This window comes from Cricetulus griseus, chromosome 4 (genome assembly GCF_003668045.3).
Source record: "Cricetulus griseus strain 17A/GY chromosome 4, alternate assembly CriGri-PICRH-1.0, whole genome shotgun sequence".
In the NCBI taxonomy this organism is placed as follows: Eukaryota; Metazoa; Chordata; class Mammalia; order Rodentia; family Cricetidae; genus Cricetulus; species Cricetulus griseus.
Window position 1 is genome coordinate 86,531,776 of NC_048597.1, and position 16,971 is coordinate 86,548,746.

The window sequence follows — 16,971 nt, forward strand, 5'->3', positions numbered from 1 at the left end:
AGTCTGTAGATGCCCAGTAAATGGTTTTCTTTCCCATTGTAGTTTCTCTTGATTTTTTTTAAAACTCATTTTTAGTTATTGTGATAAATAATGGGTTTCATTATAATATTTTCATATATCACTGTGCTTTGTTCATATTCACACCCCTCACTATACTTCCTCATCTCATCTTCACACCCTTCTGTTCCTCACCAGAAATTACCTTCAGTGTTACCCCGGACTCTGTGTGTGTGTGTGTGTGTGTGTGTGTGTGTGTGTGTGTGTGTGTGTGTGTGTGTGATCTAAATTCTCTTGTTTCCTCTCTTGTATCCATATATATGTATATATGTCTTTGTTTATATTTATTGTAGATATATGTCTCATCTGTATGCCACATTATTGGGCACTTTTGATGGAATGTGTAAGATACTTGTTTCCCCCCTCTAGTTTGCAAGTTTTTTCCCAGGCTAGTAGGGAAGGTAATGATGGTTTGACTACTGTGGTGGCCATATTGGCAAAAGATTATTGTTCTTTAATAAGGAAAAGGTAGACTGAAGGATTTTGTTTTAGTGGTTTTAAATTTTATTTTATTATTTTGTTTATGTGTTTTGCCCTTATATATGTCTTTGCATGACATGTATGCAGTGTCCTTAAAAGCCAGAGAGGTCATCAGATCCCAGAGATTGGAGTCACAAGTCTGTGGTGAGTTGCTGTGTAGGTGCTGAGAATTGAACATTGGTCTAGAAGAACAGCTAGTTCTCTTAACCACTGAGCCATCTCTCTAGCCTCATTATTTTTAATAAGTGGGAGAAATACAAATTTAAGGATAATAAAATTTAACCTGAAGAATTTAATTATCTTTTACATTTCCACCACCACCATCCCCACCCCCCCAGGGTTTCTCTGTGGCTTTGGAGGCTGTCCTGGAACTAGCTCTTGTTGACCAGGCTGGTCTCGAACTCACAGAGATGCGCCTGCCTCTGCCTCCAGAGTGCTGGGACTACCACCAACGCCTGGCTCTTTTACGTTTCTTTTCCACAAAATTGATGAGTAGAAAAAAAAAAACAAAAAAAACCAAGTTGTTTTAGAAAACCAACAAATAAAGGATGGAAATTTGTCCTTTAAAAAAAAGTTTTTGTTCTTTGGGAATGTCTTAGTCACTGTTATATTTCTGTGAAGAGACACCATGACCACACGGACTCTTAAGAAGAAAGCATTTAAGTGGGGCTGGCTTACTGTTTGAAAGGGGTGTATAGTCCATTGGTGGAATGTACAGTAGGAGGCATGGTAGGCATGGTGCTGGTGAGGCAGCTGAGAGCTACATCCCAATCCCCAGGCAGCAGGCAGAGAGAGAGAAACCTGGCTTGGGTTTTTAAAACAAACTTCTTCCAACAAGGCCACACCTCCTAATCATTCTAATCTTTTAAATAGTGTCACTCCCTAGTGACTAAACGTTCATACACATGAGCCTATGGGGCCATTCTTATTCAAACCCCCACAGGGAATGTCCTACAGTGTATTGAATCTTTTCCTTTCTTTCCCCCATGGCCGACTTTTTTGGGCTAGGCAGTCTGCACTGTTCATAGTCTTCAAGAGCTAGAAGTAAGACAAGGAAGTGTAAAGTCTTAGTTGTTGTACTTTCAATATGGAAGTATGAGAAGCCAAGTTATGTGTTAATTGACAGAGGCAAGCAATCAGAACACCTTGTGTGATGTAAATCCTTAACTTTCTCTGAGGAGACATAGGAAGCTGCTAAGAATATATATATTCTGTGTCAGTTTTACACATTTTTAGAAGATTTATTTCTTTTACGTTTTTTGAGACAATCTCACTGTGTAGCTTTGACTGGGCTGGAATTTGCTATATAGACCTGGCTGGCCTTGAACTCACAGAGTTCTGCCTGCTGCTGCCTCCAAAGTACTGGACTAAAGGCATGCACTGCCACACCTGGATCCATTTTTGGAAGATTTTAAATAGAAAGAAACATGGTCATTATACCTGATATATTTGCTCATTTTAAGTTGTAGCCTGATGAATGGTTTGACTTGAAGTTAAAAGCCAGCTGCCTGTTGTGCATATTCGTGGTTGGATTTTAGTGTTGCAAACTTTGTAAATGTACACATTGTTTAACAGAATTCGAAGGAAGAGGAAGAGGATTAGAAAGGCATTTTTATAATAAATATATATATATCTGTGCAGCTTAAAAATAGAGTAGGAGCTACTCTGAAGGTATAAGAAAGCTTTATTTTAAATTCTATAATTTTCCTCATGCTAATATAAAGAAGATATGATCTCATCATTAAGGAATTTATTTAGTAAGATGATTAAATCATTATCTTAGGGTTCTTAAGAGAAGCAAAACTGATAGAATGTATGTAAGGGTGTGTATGTGTGTGTATGTATGTATACATGTATGTGTATGAGGAAATTCACTAGAATTGGGTCATGATATTTTGGAGGTTGATAAAGTCCCATGATAGAAGCTGACGAGCCAGGGAAGTTGATGGTTTAACTCTCAGTCCAAATCCAGAGGCTCGGGGAGAACACAGATGGAGGTTGCTAGTACAAATCTTTGTAACCAGAGTCTGGAGAACATGGAGTTATGGTGTGATGTGCAAGGGCAGGAGAGGAAGGGCACCCTCTTTCAAGAAAGGAAGGAGGAGCCCACCTTTCCTCTGCCTTTGCATGATGCTTGCCCACACAGACACTAGCATCCCAAATACTACTCTGGATTCACAGTCTTCTCAGCAAACTTCTTTGAAGATAAATCAAGAAATAATGTTTTACCATTTGAGTTGACACAAAAATACCACAGTCAGAATACAGTTGAGTATTTTAGTAGAGTAACAAAATATTTGGTTGGTAAGGTTGTTTGCTGGTGTTGGTCATTGGTGAATCAATACAGATTATCTGTGTCATTGTCTGGAAAATGAATTCTGTGTTTTAGGTGGTAGTTTCTCTCATAGAAAATGTTTCTGTGTGCTTGTTTGACTTCATTTATAACAATAAAAATTTAATTGAATAATAATCAAAACTTGAGACCTTTTATCTGTGGCATTTCTTTTAATGGCAGATTTTCTTGACAGTTTTTTAACCAGGTTCTGATGCTTGGGAAAACATCTATCAGTGATTTGTCTGAGCATGTCTTTGATTTGATTTTGGAACTCTACAACATCGACAGTCACTTGCTGCTCTCTGTTCTACCCCAGCTTGAGTTTAAATTAAAGGTATAACTGTTGTAAAAACATGACTGTGTCAGCAAGTTCAATAAAGAGCATTGCTTGTTGCCTTTTAATTCTTGTTATCAGTTTGCTGAATATAAAATGAGTAAGAATGTTGTTATTGTTCATTAATGGGTTTGTGTCTTGCCTGTCTCTGGATCTCTAGTGCTTGGTGATGTCTACCAGGTTAATAAATCCCACTTGAAAAATGATCAGCAGGATGGCATCATCCTCCACATATTTTCTAGCATAGTTCTGGGGTTAGGTTAACTTTTGAGGCAAACATTTAGCTTCTATTTTCAAAGCACAATTTGTAGCCGTCTCCTTGATGTCTTGATTGGGCATTAAAAGTAGCTTAGAACTCATGTATATTGTGACATTCTTTTTCCTTGTGTTACTGTGCTTTAAGTTTCCTTTCTGTAATGAAAATCTGAAATTTTTTAGCATGTTTCTATTGCCCTGACATTAAAGGATGCTATTAATTGCATTTCATTTGAAGAATTGTGGAGTATGATTTCTCTCCCAACTCATTACAAGACTAAATACAACTAGTTATAACTACTAGTTTTTGATGGATCCTAGTACATAACCCAGAAAAGTAGATTTTCATGTAGCATTTTCTTATCCCTAAAAATTTTGATCATTACTTTCAAAACCAAATAAAACAAACAGTTTATATTGTTATTACACGGACACTAAATAACCAGTAACTCATACTTGTTTTAGTCTAGAGTTTTTTTTTTTTTTTGATATATTTAAGTGATCCCTTTGATTATGTGGCCTTCCTATCACTTTTTAAATATGCTTAGTAATTTTGGTGAAGCAAGACAACCAATGTTTCTAATTACTTGTAAATCTGGTTTTCTCTAGAAAATCCTAATTGCATTTTCCTATACACTGTGAGGAATATAAAAATATGTAAAGTATCATTCCTGCTTTCAGCCAACTTAACATGTAGTATGGGAGGAAGAGGGGGAAATGAGCTCTGTTAGAGACTGGATGCTGTAAGAATCAGAAAAGACGCAGACAGCCTCAAAGAAGACACTATGTGGAAGTACACAGAAGTCAGAAGGGGCACTCACTCATGGCGCTACTTACAACCTACATTTGTGGAGGAGGAGCACATGAACAAGTAGTCAGAAGAGATAGGTTATACACTTGGGGCTCTTGGATGCTAGCCTGAGGCACTGTCTTAAAATTTAAGACCTTGAATTTGCTGCCGTTTGATAGGCCCGATCGTTGGAAGTTTAGCATTTGAGTTGGTCATTTTAACCATTGTTGATTTACAAAATCAACAATAAAACTGCTTTTTCATCTTCAGGGTGCCTGTCATATGGCAAATAAAGGAGAAGTGTGTTTGCTGCATGCTCAACTCCATCACACTGTTGAACTTCTTTCGGAATCTGATATTGTACAGTGTCTGGTCTTAAAAGCCACATCTTTTCAAGATTCCTTAGTAGGTTTTAAATTTACTCTTAATAGAAAGTAACCTGAATTGTTGGAGAGGATTTTAGTATTTAGTAGGAATCTTGAGATATATTTTCACATCACAGTACTGCTTTAATGAAACTCGAGATGATTAAAGCTTTCATTATAACATCCCATTGTGTGAAACACTTTCTGAGCATTGGTACACACTTTAGCATCTGGAGGCATAGTAGCTTTTTCTCCTCCTCCTCCTCATTATTATTATTGAATCTGAGAAATCCTAGGAATAGGTCTTATTTTGAGTGTTTACTTTGAAGTTTAAAGAAATTGTACTTTGTTTTAGAGCAATGATAATGAAGAACGTCTCCAGGTTGTTAAACTACTGGCAAAAATGTTTGGGGCAAAGGATTCAGAGCTGGCTTCGCAAAATAAACCACTCTGGCAGTGCTACTTGGGCAGGTATGTGATTTTGATTTTTTTTATTTGTAATAAATATGTGTTTATATCTATTTCTTTTTTTTTTGTAAAATGTTGTACACATTTAAGCTATGTTCTCAAAAATCATAATAAAGGGTTTTTGAGTTGGGAATATAACTCATTTGGTAGAGTGCATACCTAGTGTGCCTAAGGCCCTAGATAGGGGTCCTCAGCACCCCATAAACAGTTGTAGTGAGGTAAAAGGATCAGAAGTTTAAGGCCAGCCTTTGCACCAGCTTGAACAACATGAAACGCTAACTTAAAAATAAATAAAGATTTTTTTTTTTTTTGGGAGAGGGGCTGTGTTCCGAGGCAGTTTTTCTCTGTGGCTTTGGAGGCTGTCTTGGAACTAGCTTTTGTAGACCAGGCTGGTCTCGAACTCACAGAGATCCGACTGCCTTTGCCTCGAGAATGCTGGTACTAAAGGCGTGGGCCACCAACGCCCATCAATCAAGGATTTTTCTATTTTGTAATTTTCAATGTTGATAATAACTGTATTTAAAATTTTCTTTATCTTTTTATTTTATGTTGTCTTTGGTGATTTGTTTTTTGAAAGATGGTATATTTTAAAGCCTACCTCATAGTTTTTTGCTACAACCATAAAATAGAAGCAATAATTCTAACTGAAAGTACAGCTTGAAGTGATATAGTCCTTCCTCCCATAGCTATACCTGATTAGATTGTTTAGCTATATTGGATTGGTAAGGATACTAATGCAATTAAAAATTAACAACATTAAATGGTTTAGGGTTTTTCTTAAATGTGACCTTCTGCCATTTGGTGGGCAGTAGATCAGCTGGGAGCTGCAAAAACAAACAAACAAACAAACAAACAAACAAAAAACAAATGACATAGCTGAATGTGGTGATGTTCATCTTTCTAGCACTCCCAAGTAGAGGCAGGCTGACCTTCGAGTTTTTAGACCAGCCTGGTGCACCCAACCTCCCTTTTTCCTTCCTTCCCTTGGTCCTTTTTCCTTCCTTCCCTCCAGAGTCTTTGATTCTCCTGCCTTAGCCTATCCAATGTTCAGGCTGCATCCTATAAGTATGTTTCCCATCAAATACAGCTTCTGTTTTTTTGTTTGTTGTTTGTTGTTTTTTATTTTATTTTATTTTTGCTTTTCAAAAGAGGGTTTCACTATGTAGCTCTTGCTGTCCTGGAACTTGCTTTGTAGACCAGGCTGGCCTCGAACTCACAGATATCCACCTGTCTCTGCCTCCTGAGTGTTAGGATTAAAGGCCACCACCACCCAGCAGCTTCTGTATCTTTTAAAGAATGATGGTTTTGGTTCTTTATATGCTTATAGTGGTCCATGAAACTCCAGAAATGGTTTAAGGAGTGTGCTTGTGTTTGTCATTTTCCTGTAGGAGAAGTTCATTGCTTTTCCTAAAGGGATTGAATTCAGGTGGTCAGGTCTTCAGGTGTTTTTACCTGTTGAGTTATCTTGCTGGGCCTAGATGTTTCTTTTGGTGTTGAGTGATTAAAAAAAAAAAAAAAAAAAGCTTGAGCCTTTTGGTTTTACAGAAGTGTGACACAGACTTACTGACTGGAAACCCTTGACTTCAGTGTTATCGACACTTAGGCAAAATTTAAGTCACTGTTACTCATTCTCTGATGAACTGCTGTGTATAGATTTTGAACATTAGTAATTGTAACACAGATATCATATGCATACTGTGGAGGAATATGGTGATATATATTAGATAGTTTTGCTAAGAAATTCAAATACTAATACCTAATCCAGCCGTGTGTCTAACTCTGACTACCAGTTTCAAAAGTTAGGAGTGAAAGGTTCCTGCTAATTGACATCAGAAGACAAAGATGAATATCTAAATCATAGGAAAGCACTATATGAGTGCATACTTATATATAGGCTTAGTGTTAGATAAATACATTGTAGATAGAGTATTAAGATGATCTTATTACTAGTTAGAAATGAAATAACTCTGGTTAATTGGATAAGTATGATTTTTGGATATAGTTTAGAATCATAGGATATAAATTGAGAGTGTAAGGTTTACCATATGTTAATTTAGGTCCTATAATTAAGAAAAAAACACTTCAAGGAAATCTCTTCTCAGACATGATAGGAAATTGAAATGTTTCTCTGAAATATAAACATATATACACACATAAATTTATAAAACATAACATATACAGACGTACTTTTTCACTTACTGAACAGACATATTTGAAATACATTATTTGTGGGAAAACACTTATTATTATTCCAATGGAAAACACAGGCTCCTTATAATTTTACAGTCCTAACAGGACCTAACTGGAAATTGTCCTAGTTTATGTATGCCCCAAACTGTTAAAATGGTCTTGTTATGCCGGGTGGTGGTTGTGTACACCTTTAATCCCATCGTCTGGGCTAGGGTCTACAGAGCTAGTTCCAGGACAGGCTCCAAAGCTACACAGAGAGACCCTGTTTGGAAAAAGACTATCCCCCCCAAAAGGAAGGTCTTGTTATACTTTGAATTTTCTTTATTGTGTCTATGTATCTGCATGCATGTGAATATACCCTAGAGTATGTGCTTGTGCGCATGGAGGCCAGATGTTTATCTTGGGTGTCATCCTTTAGAGGCTGTCATCTATTCTTGATTGTGAGCTAGATTAACTCAGCAGTGCCTGAGATAGTACCTGAGCTTGGGGATTGGTACGGGCTGGCTGTATAGGTGCTTCTGTTTCTACTTGCTTAGTTGTGGGGTCATAAGCATGTCTACCACACCCATCTTTTTATGCAGATGCTGGGAATTAAACTCTAAAGTTTTACTAATCCCATTATCTTCCCAGGCCCCACTTTGGATTTTCATATATACATTTATTTATTACTAAGAGAAATAAACACAAATTGAATATAGATTAAATTTGTCTATTGTGGTTGTTTTAGAGTACTGTTTTTTTTTTTTTAACTCTTTTATCAGGTTTAATGATATCCATGTACCAATACGCCTGGAGTGTGTGAAATTTGCTAGCCATTGTCTCATGAACCATCCTGATTTAGCAAAGGATTTAACAGGTAATAGCACATATTTCTGGATGCTCTTCAGTGGAGAAGAAAATAAACCTTATAGGGAAACCCTTTCTTTTAGGTGTTTCTGATTGCTGTCTTCTCTCAGTTCATTCATCGTGGAACTTACTTTCTGAAGCTACGATTTTTACCGTGTTGCTTTTTGTACACATTAGAAGCAGTTTTTTGGAAGTAATTTCATGAATTAAAGTAGTTCTTTAAGAACAGCCATTCATATTTTCACATATTTGACTTTGAATGGATTTTGATTTTGAAAATTTTGAAAATGGTAATGCTCTGATATTTTAAGAACTTAGTAAAAGTCACTTGGGTATAAGCTAAGTTAACATAATTAATGTTTGAGATAACTTAAAATTTGTATAAGCATTAAGTATTTCTCTTCCAATTTTTGAAGCAATGAGGATATCATATACCTGTTTAATTTTGTAAATTATGAAATAGTTCATAAAATGAAGGTTAGTATAACAGCCATGTGTATCTTCTACACAGATATTAGCATTTACTGTGCTTATGAGTTTCCTCCTTGTAAAGAAAGCCATAAATTATATACATCTGTAATATTTTAAGCAGTAGTTTGTCATAGTAATGCTTTCAAGCATATTGAATTATTGTCAGTCAGATCTGTAACAGCCCATTTTTTGTTTTGTTTTTAAGTCAGTATCCTCTCTCTCTCTCTCTCTCTCTCTCTCTCTCTCTCTCTCTCTCTCTCTCTCTCTCTCTCTTTTAATGGAGACACCTTACTTGGAATCTTCTGTCTTCCTACTTATATTTGGACCGCTTCTTTGTAGCTGCTGTACTGTGTTGCTTCTTTCCTCTTTTGCCTCCGGCCTTGTGTGTGTGTCTGTGTTATGTCTATATTTGTCTCTCACTTCCTGCTCCCCCCCCACCCCATTCTTTGGGAAGGGGACTTGTAACACCCTTTTCTTGTGTTACTACGGATGCAGTATTTTCTGAGTCTGTTAATGTTTGTTTTGGTGGGAGGGGATTTCCTCTTTTAAAAAAAAAAAACTAGCAATGACTTCTTTTTTCACCCTTTGTTTCTGTGCATTAGATCCTTTCCTCAGAAATCTTGGCAATTCATAGCTATGTCCTCCTGATTGATAGTGTGTGTACAGTAAACAAAATCCATTTGAAAAAGTGCTAAGTATAAGCATGGGTCTGTAACTGCTAACATTCCCTTACTGTGATGAGTTGTTTTTCCAGATTCTTAATTTAGATACTTGAATTTCTGTTGGATCACATGAAAGCAAGGTCTCCTCCACCAGAATCTTAGCTTTATTCCTTCAGTAACTGTATTCAGGGTTTCACTAATTATAGCATAGAAATGATAACACTCCATTATTTCCCAATAACACCAGCTGAGTTGAGTATTTTATTCATTTATATGGGAAATGATTATGACATGCTTAACAGTGATATATACCTTTTTGTGTATATGATCAGCTTAACGAGTTAAAGGCAGCTACATCAATTTTCCTGCCCTGGAAATGGAGCAGAATTTCACTTTTCAGTTGTACATGACATTTAGTTTGTGCAGGAAGGCCAGCCCCACCTCTTCCCTCCTTCCTTCCCTTGCTCTTTTAATTTTCTTAAAATACTGAACATTTTTACTTAGGGTTTGTTTTTACTCTGTTGATTTATAAAGGCCTTTCCAGTCTTCTAAGGCAATATGATAATAAAGTTCACATTTTAATCAGAAACTCTTACCTTTCAGAGTATCTTAAAGTGAGATCCCATGACCCTGAGGAAGCAATTAGACATGATGTTATTGTGTCTATAGTAACAGCTGCTAAAAAGGATATTCTTCTTGTCAATGATCACTTACTTAATTTTGTGAGAGAGCGAACACTGGACAAACGGGTAAGTAGTAGAATAGGTAAATCCCAGAGAATTTTGTCTTGTGTTTTCTTCCCTCCCTCCCTCCCTCCCTCCCTCCCTCCCTCCTCCCTCCCTCCCTCCCTCCCTTTCTTTTTTGCTTTCCTTGTTTTTCTTTTTCTTTTTTCTTTCTTTTTTTTTTGAGAGATAGTCTGTTTATGTAGTCCTGGGTGTCCTGGAACTCTCTATTTAGACTAGGCTGGCCTTGAACTCACAGAGATCTGCCTGTCTGTCTCATGAATACTGGGATTAAAGATGTATAACAACATACCCAGAAGAGTTTTATTTTTTTTTTTAAAGACTTTATTTATTTATTATGTATACAACATTCTGCTTCCATGTATATCTGCACACCAGAAGAGGGCACCAGATCTCATTACGGATAGTTGTGAGCCACCATGTGGTTGCTGGGAATTGAACTCAGGACCTCTGGAAGATCAAGCAGTGCTCTTAACCTCTGAGCCATCTCTCCATCCCCAAGAGTTTTATTTTTAATACTTGAAGTTTAATAGTATTACATTTGAAAATACTCTTTCTTTCCTAAGTAAATTATAAGTTGAAAATATCTGAGGTCCCGATACAGTAGGGCGTGTAAAATGAAGACTTGTGTACTGCTATGCTCTGCTAGCTTTCTTTTTCCTTCAGTCAGGGACCTAGTCTGCAGGATGGTTCTGCCCACATTAAGAATGAGTTATTCTTTCTCAGTTAAACTTGCCTGGAAATACTCTTCATATATGTACCAGTTTGTTTCTTTGACAAGTCTAAGTCTAGTGGGGTTGACATTGAATATTAACCAACACACTATTCTAATGAATTTATGTAATGGAAGCTTTTGTTTTCAAGACAGGATCTTACTGAAGCTCTGGCTGTTCTGGACCTCACTGTGTAGACCAGGCTAGCCTTGACTTCACAGAGATCTTCTTGCCTCTGCCTTTCAAGTTCTGGTATTAAAGGTGTGTGCCACTGCACCCACTAGTAATGGAAGCCTTTTTACCTTATAAAGAGAACTTTCATATGTTTTTATTTTAAGTGGAGAGTACGCAAAGAAGCCATGATGGGACTTGCCCAGATTTATAAGAAGTATGCTTTACAGTCAGCAGCTGGCAAAGATGCTGCAAAACAGATATCCTGGGTCAAGGACAAGCTGCTACATATATACTACCAGAACAGCATTGACGATCGGTAAGTCAGGGCCCACATGCAGTGTGTCTCAGTTATTTGGTGAGTTTTGGGTGTTATATACATTCCGTGTATTTTTTTTATGACTTTAAAATACCCTTCTGTTTTTAGTATAGGGCAGATAGAATGCATAGTTTTCTTGCCAGCAAAACCACAGATGAAGCTGTCATGCATACCTAATATTTAGATGAGTAGAACTTTCTCATTTGTTTCCATACACTAACTTTTTTACAGGGTAATATCTAAAAGTAGGGATATAACTGTTATAATTTAAAGTTTTATTTATTTATTTATTTATTTATTTATTTATTTATTATATACAATATTCTGCTTACATGTATGCTTGGATGCCAGAAGAGGGCACCAGATCTCATTATAGATGGTTGTAAGCCACCATGTGGTTGCTGGGAATCGAACTCAGGACCTTTGGAAGATCAAGCAGTGCTCTTAACCTCTGAGCTATCTCTCCAGCCCCTTAAAGTTTTGTTTTTATAGAAAAACACATTAAAAGGGTGTTTGTTAATTTTTTCTTTTTTTTTTTAAGGCTGGGTTTCTCCATGTAGCCCTGACTGTTCTGGAATTTCCTCCGTAGACCAGGCTGGCCTCAAACTCAGAGATCTCTGAGTGCTGGGATTACAGGTGTTCATCACCACCTCCCAGCATTTGTTAAATTTTTAAACATAGTTTAAATGAAAATCATTTGGAAATTTTAGGTTAAAAAATTCCCACTCAAAGCTGGGTGGTGGTGGCATATACCTTTAGTCACAGCACTTGGGATGCAGAGGCAGGAGGACCTCTCTTCCCACTCAAGACTAAAGTAGTTTATGAAGTTAGTTCTAAAAAAAGATGTTATCTCTCTAAAAGTAGATGGCTCTTATACAGGTAAGAGCCAGTTAGCTCTTAGTAGATCTGTAAGCTCTATTTAGAATTTGAGTTGACCAACTGTTAGTATATCCAAGTGCGTATGCCTGTAGCAAGCCATAGAGCAGTGATTCTCAGCCTCCCTAGTGCTGCAATGCTGTGGTGACCCCCAGCCATGAAATTGTTTCGTTGCTACTTCATCACTGTAATTTTGGTACTATTATGAATTGTAATGTAAATATATGTATTTGCTGATGTCTTAGGTGACCTCTGTGAAAGGCTTGTTCGACCCACAGCTTGAGAACCATTGCTATAGACTGTTAAAATTTTATGATGTATTTTAGGGAGTGCTTTTTGTTAAATCAATTTTTACACTTGAGTGTGTGGCATAAATGCACAGATTCCTGTTATGATTTGATAAGACATTTCTGTGCTCCATCCCTGGGAGTCTGGATACAATGGCAATAAGTGTTTCTTTGATATTGTACAGGAGCCAGGGGCCGGCCCAAAGCAGCTCCTGGCCTTTTTCTTTGCACTTAGCCATGTCTTATTTCACAATGATCTTCTTTCATAGTGATGAAAAGTGAAAAGAATCTTAAAAAATTCTTTGTAGTTTTAACTTATAAAAATGATATTTGAATCTTTAGAGGGGCCTGGTGTAGTTTTCTAAACTTTGTTGAACAGAGATGGACATTTAGTCCTTGATAAGGTGTAGGATAGTTGCAGATATGCAGTGCTAAGTCCTTGCTTTGGACCCTCTTAGAATCCTCTTCTCCATTCTGGACAGAAGGGACTTACTTCATTTGTGAGTCTTAAGTTCTTTTAATACACTTAAAGAGGTTTTTCTTTTACAGGTTACTTGTTGAACGGATCTTTGCTCAGTACATGGTTCCTCACAATTTGGAAACTACAGAACGGATGAAGTGCTTGTATTACTTGTATGCTACATTGGACTTGAATGCCGTGAAGTATGTCTCCAGTGTCGTGCTGCTCTTTTGTTTTTTGTAGAATGTGGATCGGGCGAGGGGCTTGGGGATAAACCTTAAATATTTAATGTAAATTTCATAATCTAAGCATCGTTTAAAGGTTCAAGCCACAATAAATTGGCCTATTTCTTCTTCTTTTTAGAAAGTTCTGTTGCCAACATTTGATTAAGCAGATGCAAAAACAGTTAAAGCTGGCTACAGCTACTTGGCATGAAATCATTAAGGATTTGATTTTTCTTTCTCTCTAGATTTTCATGTTGATGGCATTTCAAGAAAGGTGATATACCTATTCCCCCCACCCCCCAGGTGTTAAAAAGGTCCACATTATGAAAATACTATCTTCCTACTCTTAACACGGTACTAATTTAAATTATTCTGTAGTGCAGTAGAGTACAAATTTCTATGCTGTTTGTCCTCAACATAGTGTTGTAGGTTAGCATTAGGGCAAGTCTCATAAATACATTTTTTTTCCCCATGTTTTATTCAGAAAGTACCTTTGGATGTCTGGGAAGGGAATTGGCATTTTATATATAGTAGAGACACTAATAATCTAACTGAATCATATTAAGCCTTAAGATTTCCTGTAAGTCTAGAAATTTAGACTCATATTCTAGTAAGCATAATTAGAGCTATTGAGGAGTAAGCACTCTGAAATTGGAAGTCTAAGAATACTTGAAATGTTTAATGGACTTTGTCTTCATTTCCATAGCTACATGCACTATTGTTACTTTATATGGAGTTGTAGTTTGCTGATGCGTGCTATGTTTGGAGCACTAGAATGTGTACCTCGTCTATGCTTTACACTGCAACTGAAAAGTAGCAGCAGAAGTTTATGTTTTATACAAGATAAATGCAGCCATACAGAGCTTAATTTGACACTTAGGAAGTGGTAAGATAGCCAGGATTTGAAGTCAGTGCTACTTGGTTATAGTACTTAACTCTTAACTACAAGTAACAACATTTTAAAATTAAAATACTACTATTTTATTTTACTATATGTTTGAAATTTTTCTCAATTTAGAATGCATTCTCAAGTTGTTGGTTTATTTTAGTTTATTTGCTCATCCTTTTCCTTTGGTGCAATTGATGGACTTTTAGAGTAGATGAAGTATGATTGGTATGTGTCGTCTTAGAACACGTTAGTTACAAGTCCCAGTAACTCTGGCCTTGACAAAATACCACTTAGGAGTAAATTAATAAAGATACTTTTAAGTAAAAATCTAGAAGTAGCACTCAGATCCTATATGAAAGAACTTAAGAATATGAGTCTGCGTATTTATTTTTAGTTTGAGAAAGGCAGTGATAGAAGGAAGGAATTGTCTTAAAGAAGCAACAAAAGTTTCAAATATTTCTGTAAATCTAAATGACTGAGGATTGTGGGAATGTGGCTTTAGAAGGAGAAAGTAGGAAGCATGTGGGCTGGGACTTAACCAACACACTCACTGCAGTTGTGCATTCTTGCAAGTGTCTTGGAACCCTCTCCTGCACAGCAGTGAGGTCTTCAGGACCTTTCTACACTGCCCGCTGTTGTGATTGGTTGATGCTATATGCCTTTATGGGAGGAAAATTAATATTGTCAGATAACAAAAAGAAAATAGGCAAGAAACAAACATTAATGTATTCTAATGTCTTTTTATCATATAAACACAAGAATGGAAATGTCAGCTAGTTGATAAACTTGTCAGGTGTATGTATAAAAATGTTGTTAATCATACCTACAAAAAAGAAAAACCTTAGAAGATGTAGCATCTTAATTCAAGGAATGAAAGTTAACTAGTAGGATATTAATGCCAGAAATAGAAATGCAAAGAAGAAAATACCTTTAAGTAAGAATAGTTTATAAATATCAGCTATAACACTAAACAAAAGCTACTTTTTACTTAAATATAAGTGTATTTTATTGAATTTAGAAGTGATGCACTTATTTTTAAAAAGACTTGCTTGTGCTGGGTGCACGCCTTTAATCCCAGAGCTTGTGAGGCAGGGTCGGGAGGATCTCTGTGAGTTTAAGACCAGCCTGGTCTACAGAGCTAGTTCGGACATCCCAGACTGTTTTGCATAAGAGAAACCCTGTCTCAAAAAAACTTTAAAAAAAAAAAAAAGTGCTGTGAAGTAATATCACTAAAAATTTGAAAAAAAATTATTTGGATTATTATGTAAGGGTTTTAGTTTTACAAAAATGGACCATGAATTATATTTAACTGTTCAAGGTGAAGTACTTAAGGTAGGTATTATTTAAAAGTGACTTTTATTGTTACTGACATTGTGATATTAGCTGACCATCTACATTATTTTAATTTTTAGAACTAAATTTTATATTTATCTGTGTTTGTGCCCCAAACCTTTACATCTTCTTGTATGTGATAATAACAAAGACCCCATACTTGTGGGTGATGAAACCTGGTGATAATTAGCATTGAGTGTATTACCCAACTATTTTATTCTTTGTCTTCCTCAAAGAGATGTACTGCAGTCTTTTTCTTATCAGTTAAAAACAGCTTTAACATACTCATATGTATGCATGTTTCCTTTAATCACTTACTTTTGCACACTATGCAAATAAGATTATCAGGTTTATATACTTCAGTTTTTCACTCTTTGTTTTGAGGCAAGATCTTATTTTATAGCTCTGGCTGGCCTAGAACTCACAGAGATCTGCCTGCCTCATTCTTTTCAGTGCTGGGATTAATTGTCACCCCTGTTGCCTTCTGTTATCCCCCTTCTATTCAGTGAATTCCTTCCCATCAAGACAATAAATATGGGCAAATTGTTTTACTATTGAATATTTCAATTAAAATTCTTAAGAAAATTTTCTTAAATACATTGTAATATAAACTCATAGTCAGTGAGCTTTTTTTAAAAAAAATTTCAACTATGGTCATAGTTTAATAGTTTTAGAATTTCTTAGGATTTCATATTTGAGTGATAAATATACTAGATTACATAGTTTCATCTCTTTCAACTCAAGCTGGAAATCATGATTTTTCTAGGAGAAAGTGTCTTTGAAATTCAGAAGTAATTTCTCAGATTTTTTCCTTGAAAGGTTTTGTTTTTATTTACACAACACATGTTTTGTTTTAGATTTTCATAGTTCTCCCAGCAAGTGATCACTTTGCTTTCAGTTAGTTTATGAATTTACATTAATTAATAATGCAGTGAAACTTTGTGGAACTGTCACACTCAAAAATAGTAAAATGTCACTACTTAAAATTTAAGGTGTCCAAAGATGAAGATGTTCCAATACTCTTAATGTTAGCAAGTACCCAAGTTAAAAGTAGGTTTTATTCTTTAAAAAAAAAAAAAAAAAAAAGACTAGAGGCATTTTCAAAGTATTGATAAAGGGGACATTGGAAATATTAAACAGTTGTCTTTTCTGTCCAAGGAAACTTTGCTGTATACACTTCTGCATTTTTGTCACTGTTTGTTGTCAATACTTCACATGTGTATGGTATTGGAAGTGTAGGTGATGGAAATAAACAGTGGGCTTAGGTGGCTCAGTCTTTTCAGTTATGCCTGATTGCCTCAAAGTTATGAGGACCTGCGTTCAGGTTCCCAGGACTCATGGAAAAAGCCTGGTGCATATCAATGGTGTAATGAGAGGTACGAGGATCCCTGGAGTTGCTGGCCAGCTAATCTAGATCACTTGGGAGACACAGGCCAATGAGAGACCCTGTCACAAACAAAAGAAGGAAGGTGCCCAAGGAATGACCCTTGAGGTTGTCTTCTGACTCCATACACATGGGCAACCTACACACATGAATGTACATACATATTCGTGTACATACATGCACACAAACTGATGAAAAATACTTCTAAATAAAATTTCCGTAGAAATATGTGGCACTGAAGCTCTAACAAATGTAGTTATTGGGAAGACATATTCAGAACAATAGATAATTTCAAGTTTACCTACAATGGAATAAATATG

At 36.1% G+C, this 16,971-nt stretch overlaps 1 protein-coding gene across 7 annotated transcripts in view; it reads left to right on the forward strand.

The window, feature by feature from the left end:
• Pds5b (PDS5 cohesin associated factor B) overlaps positions 1–16,971 on the forward strand; it is a 137,777-nt gene that overhangs the window by 64,036 nt on the left and 56,770 nt on the right. For all 7 annotated transcript variants that reach the window (XM_035443193.1, XM_035443195.1, XM_035443196.1 and 4 more), the window contains exons 8-13: positions 3,066–3,206; positions 4,972–5,087; positions 8,036–8,130; positions 9,857–10,002; positions 11,048–11,199; positions 12,912–13,025. In XM_035443193.1, coding sequence (XP_035299084.1) covers positions 3,066–3,206; positions 4,972–5,087; positions 8,036–8,130; positions 9,857–10,002; positions 11,048–11,199; positions 12,912–13,025 — 764 coding nt within the window. The remainder of the gene's footprint in view (positions 1–3,065; positions 3,207–4,971; positions 5,088–8,035; positions 8,131–9,856; positions 10,003–11,047; positions 11,200–12,911; positions 13,026–16,971) is intronic.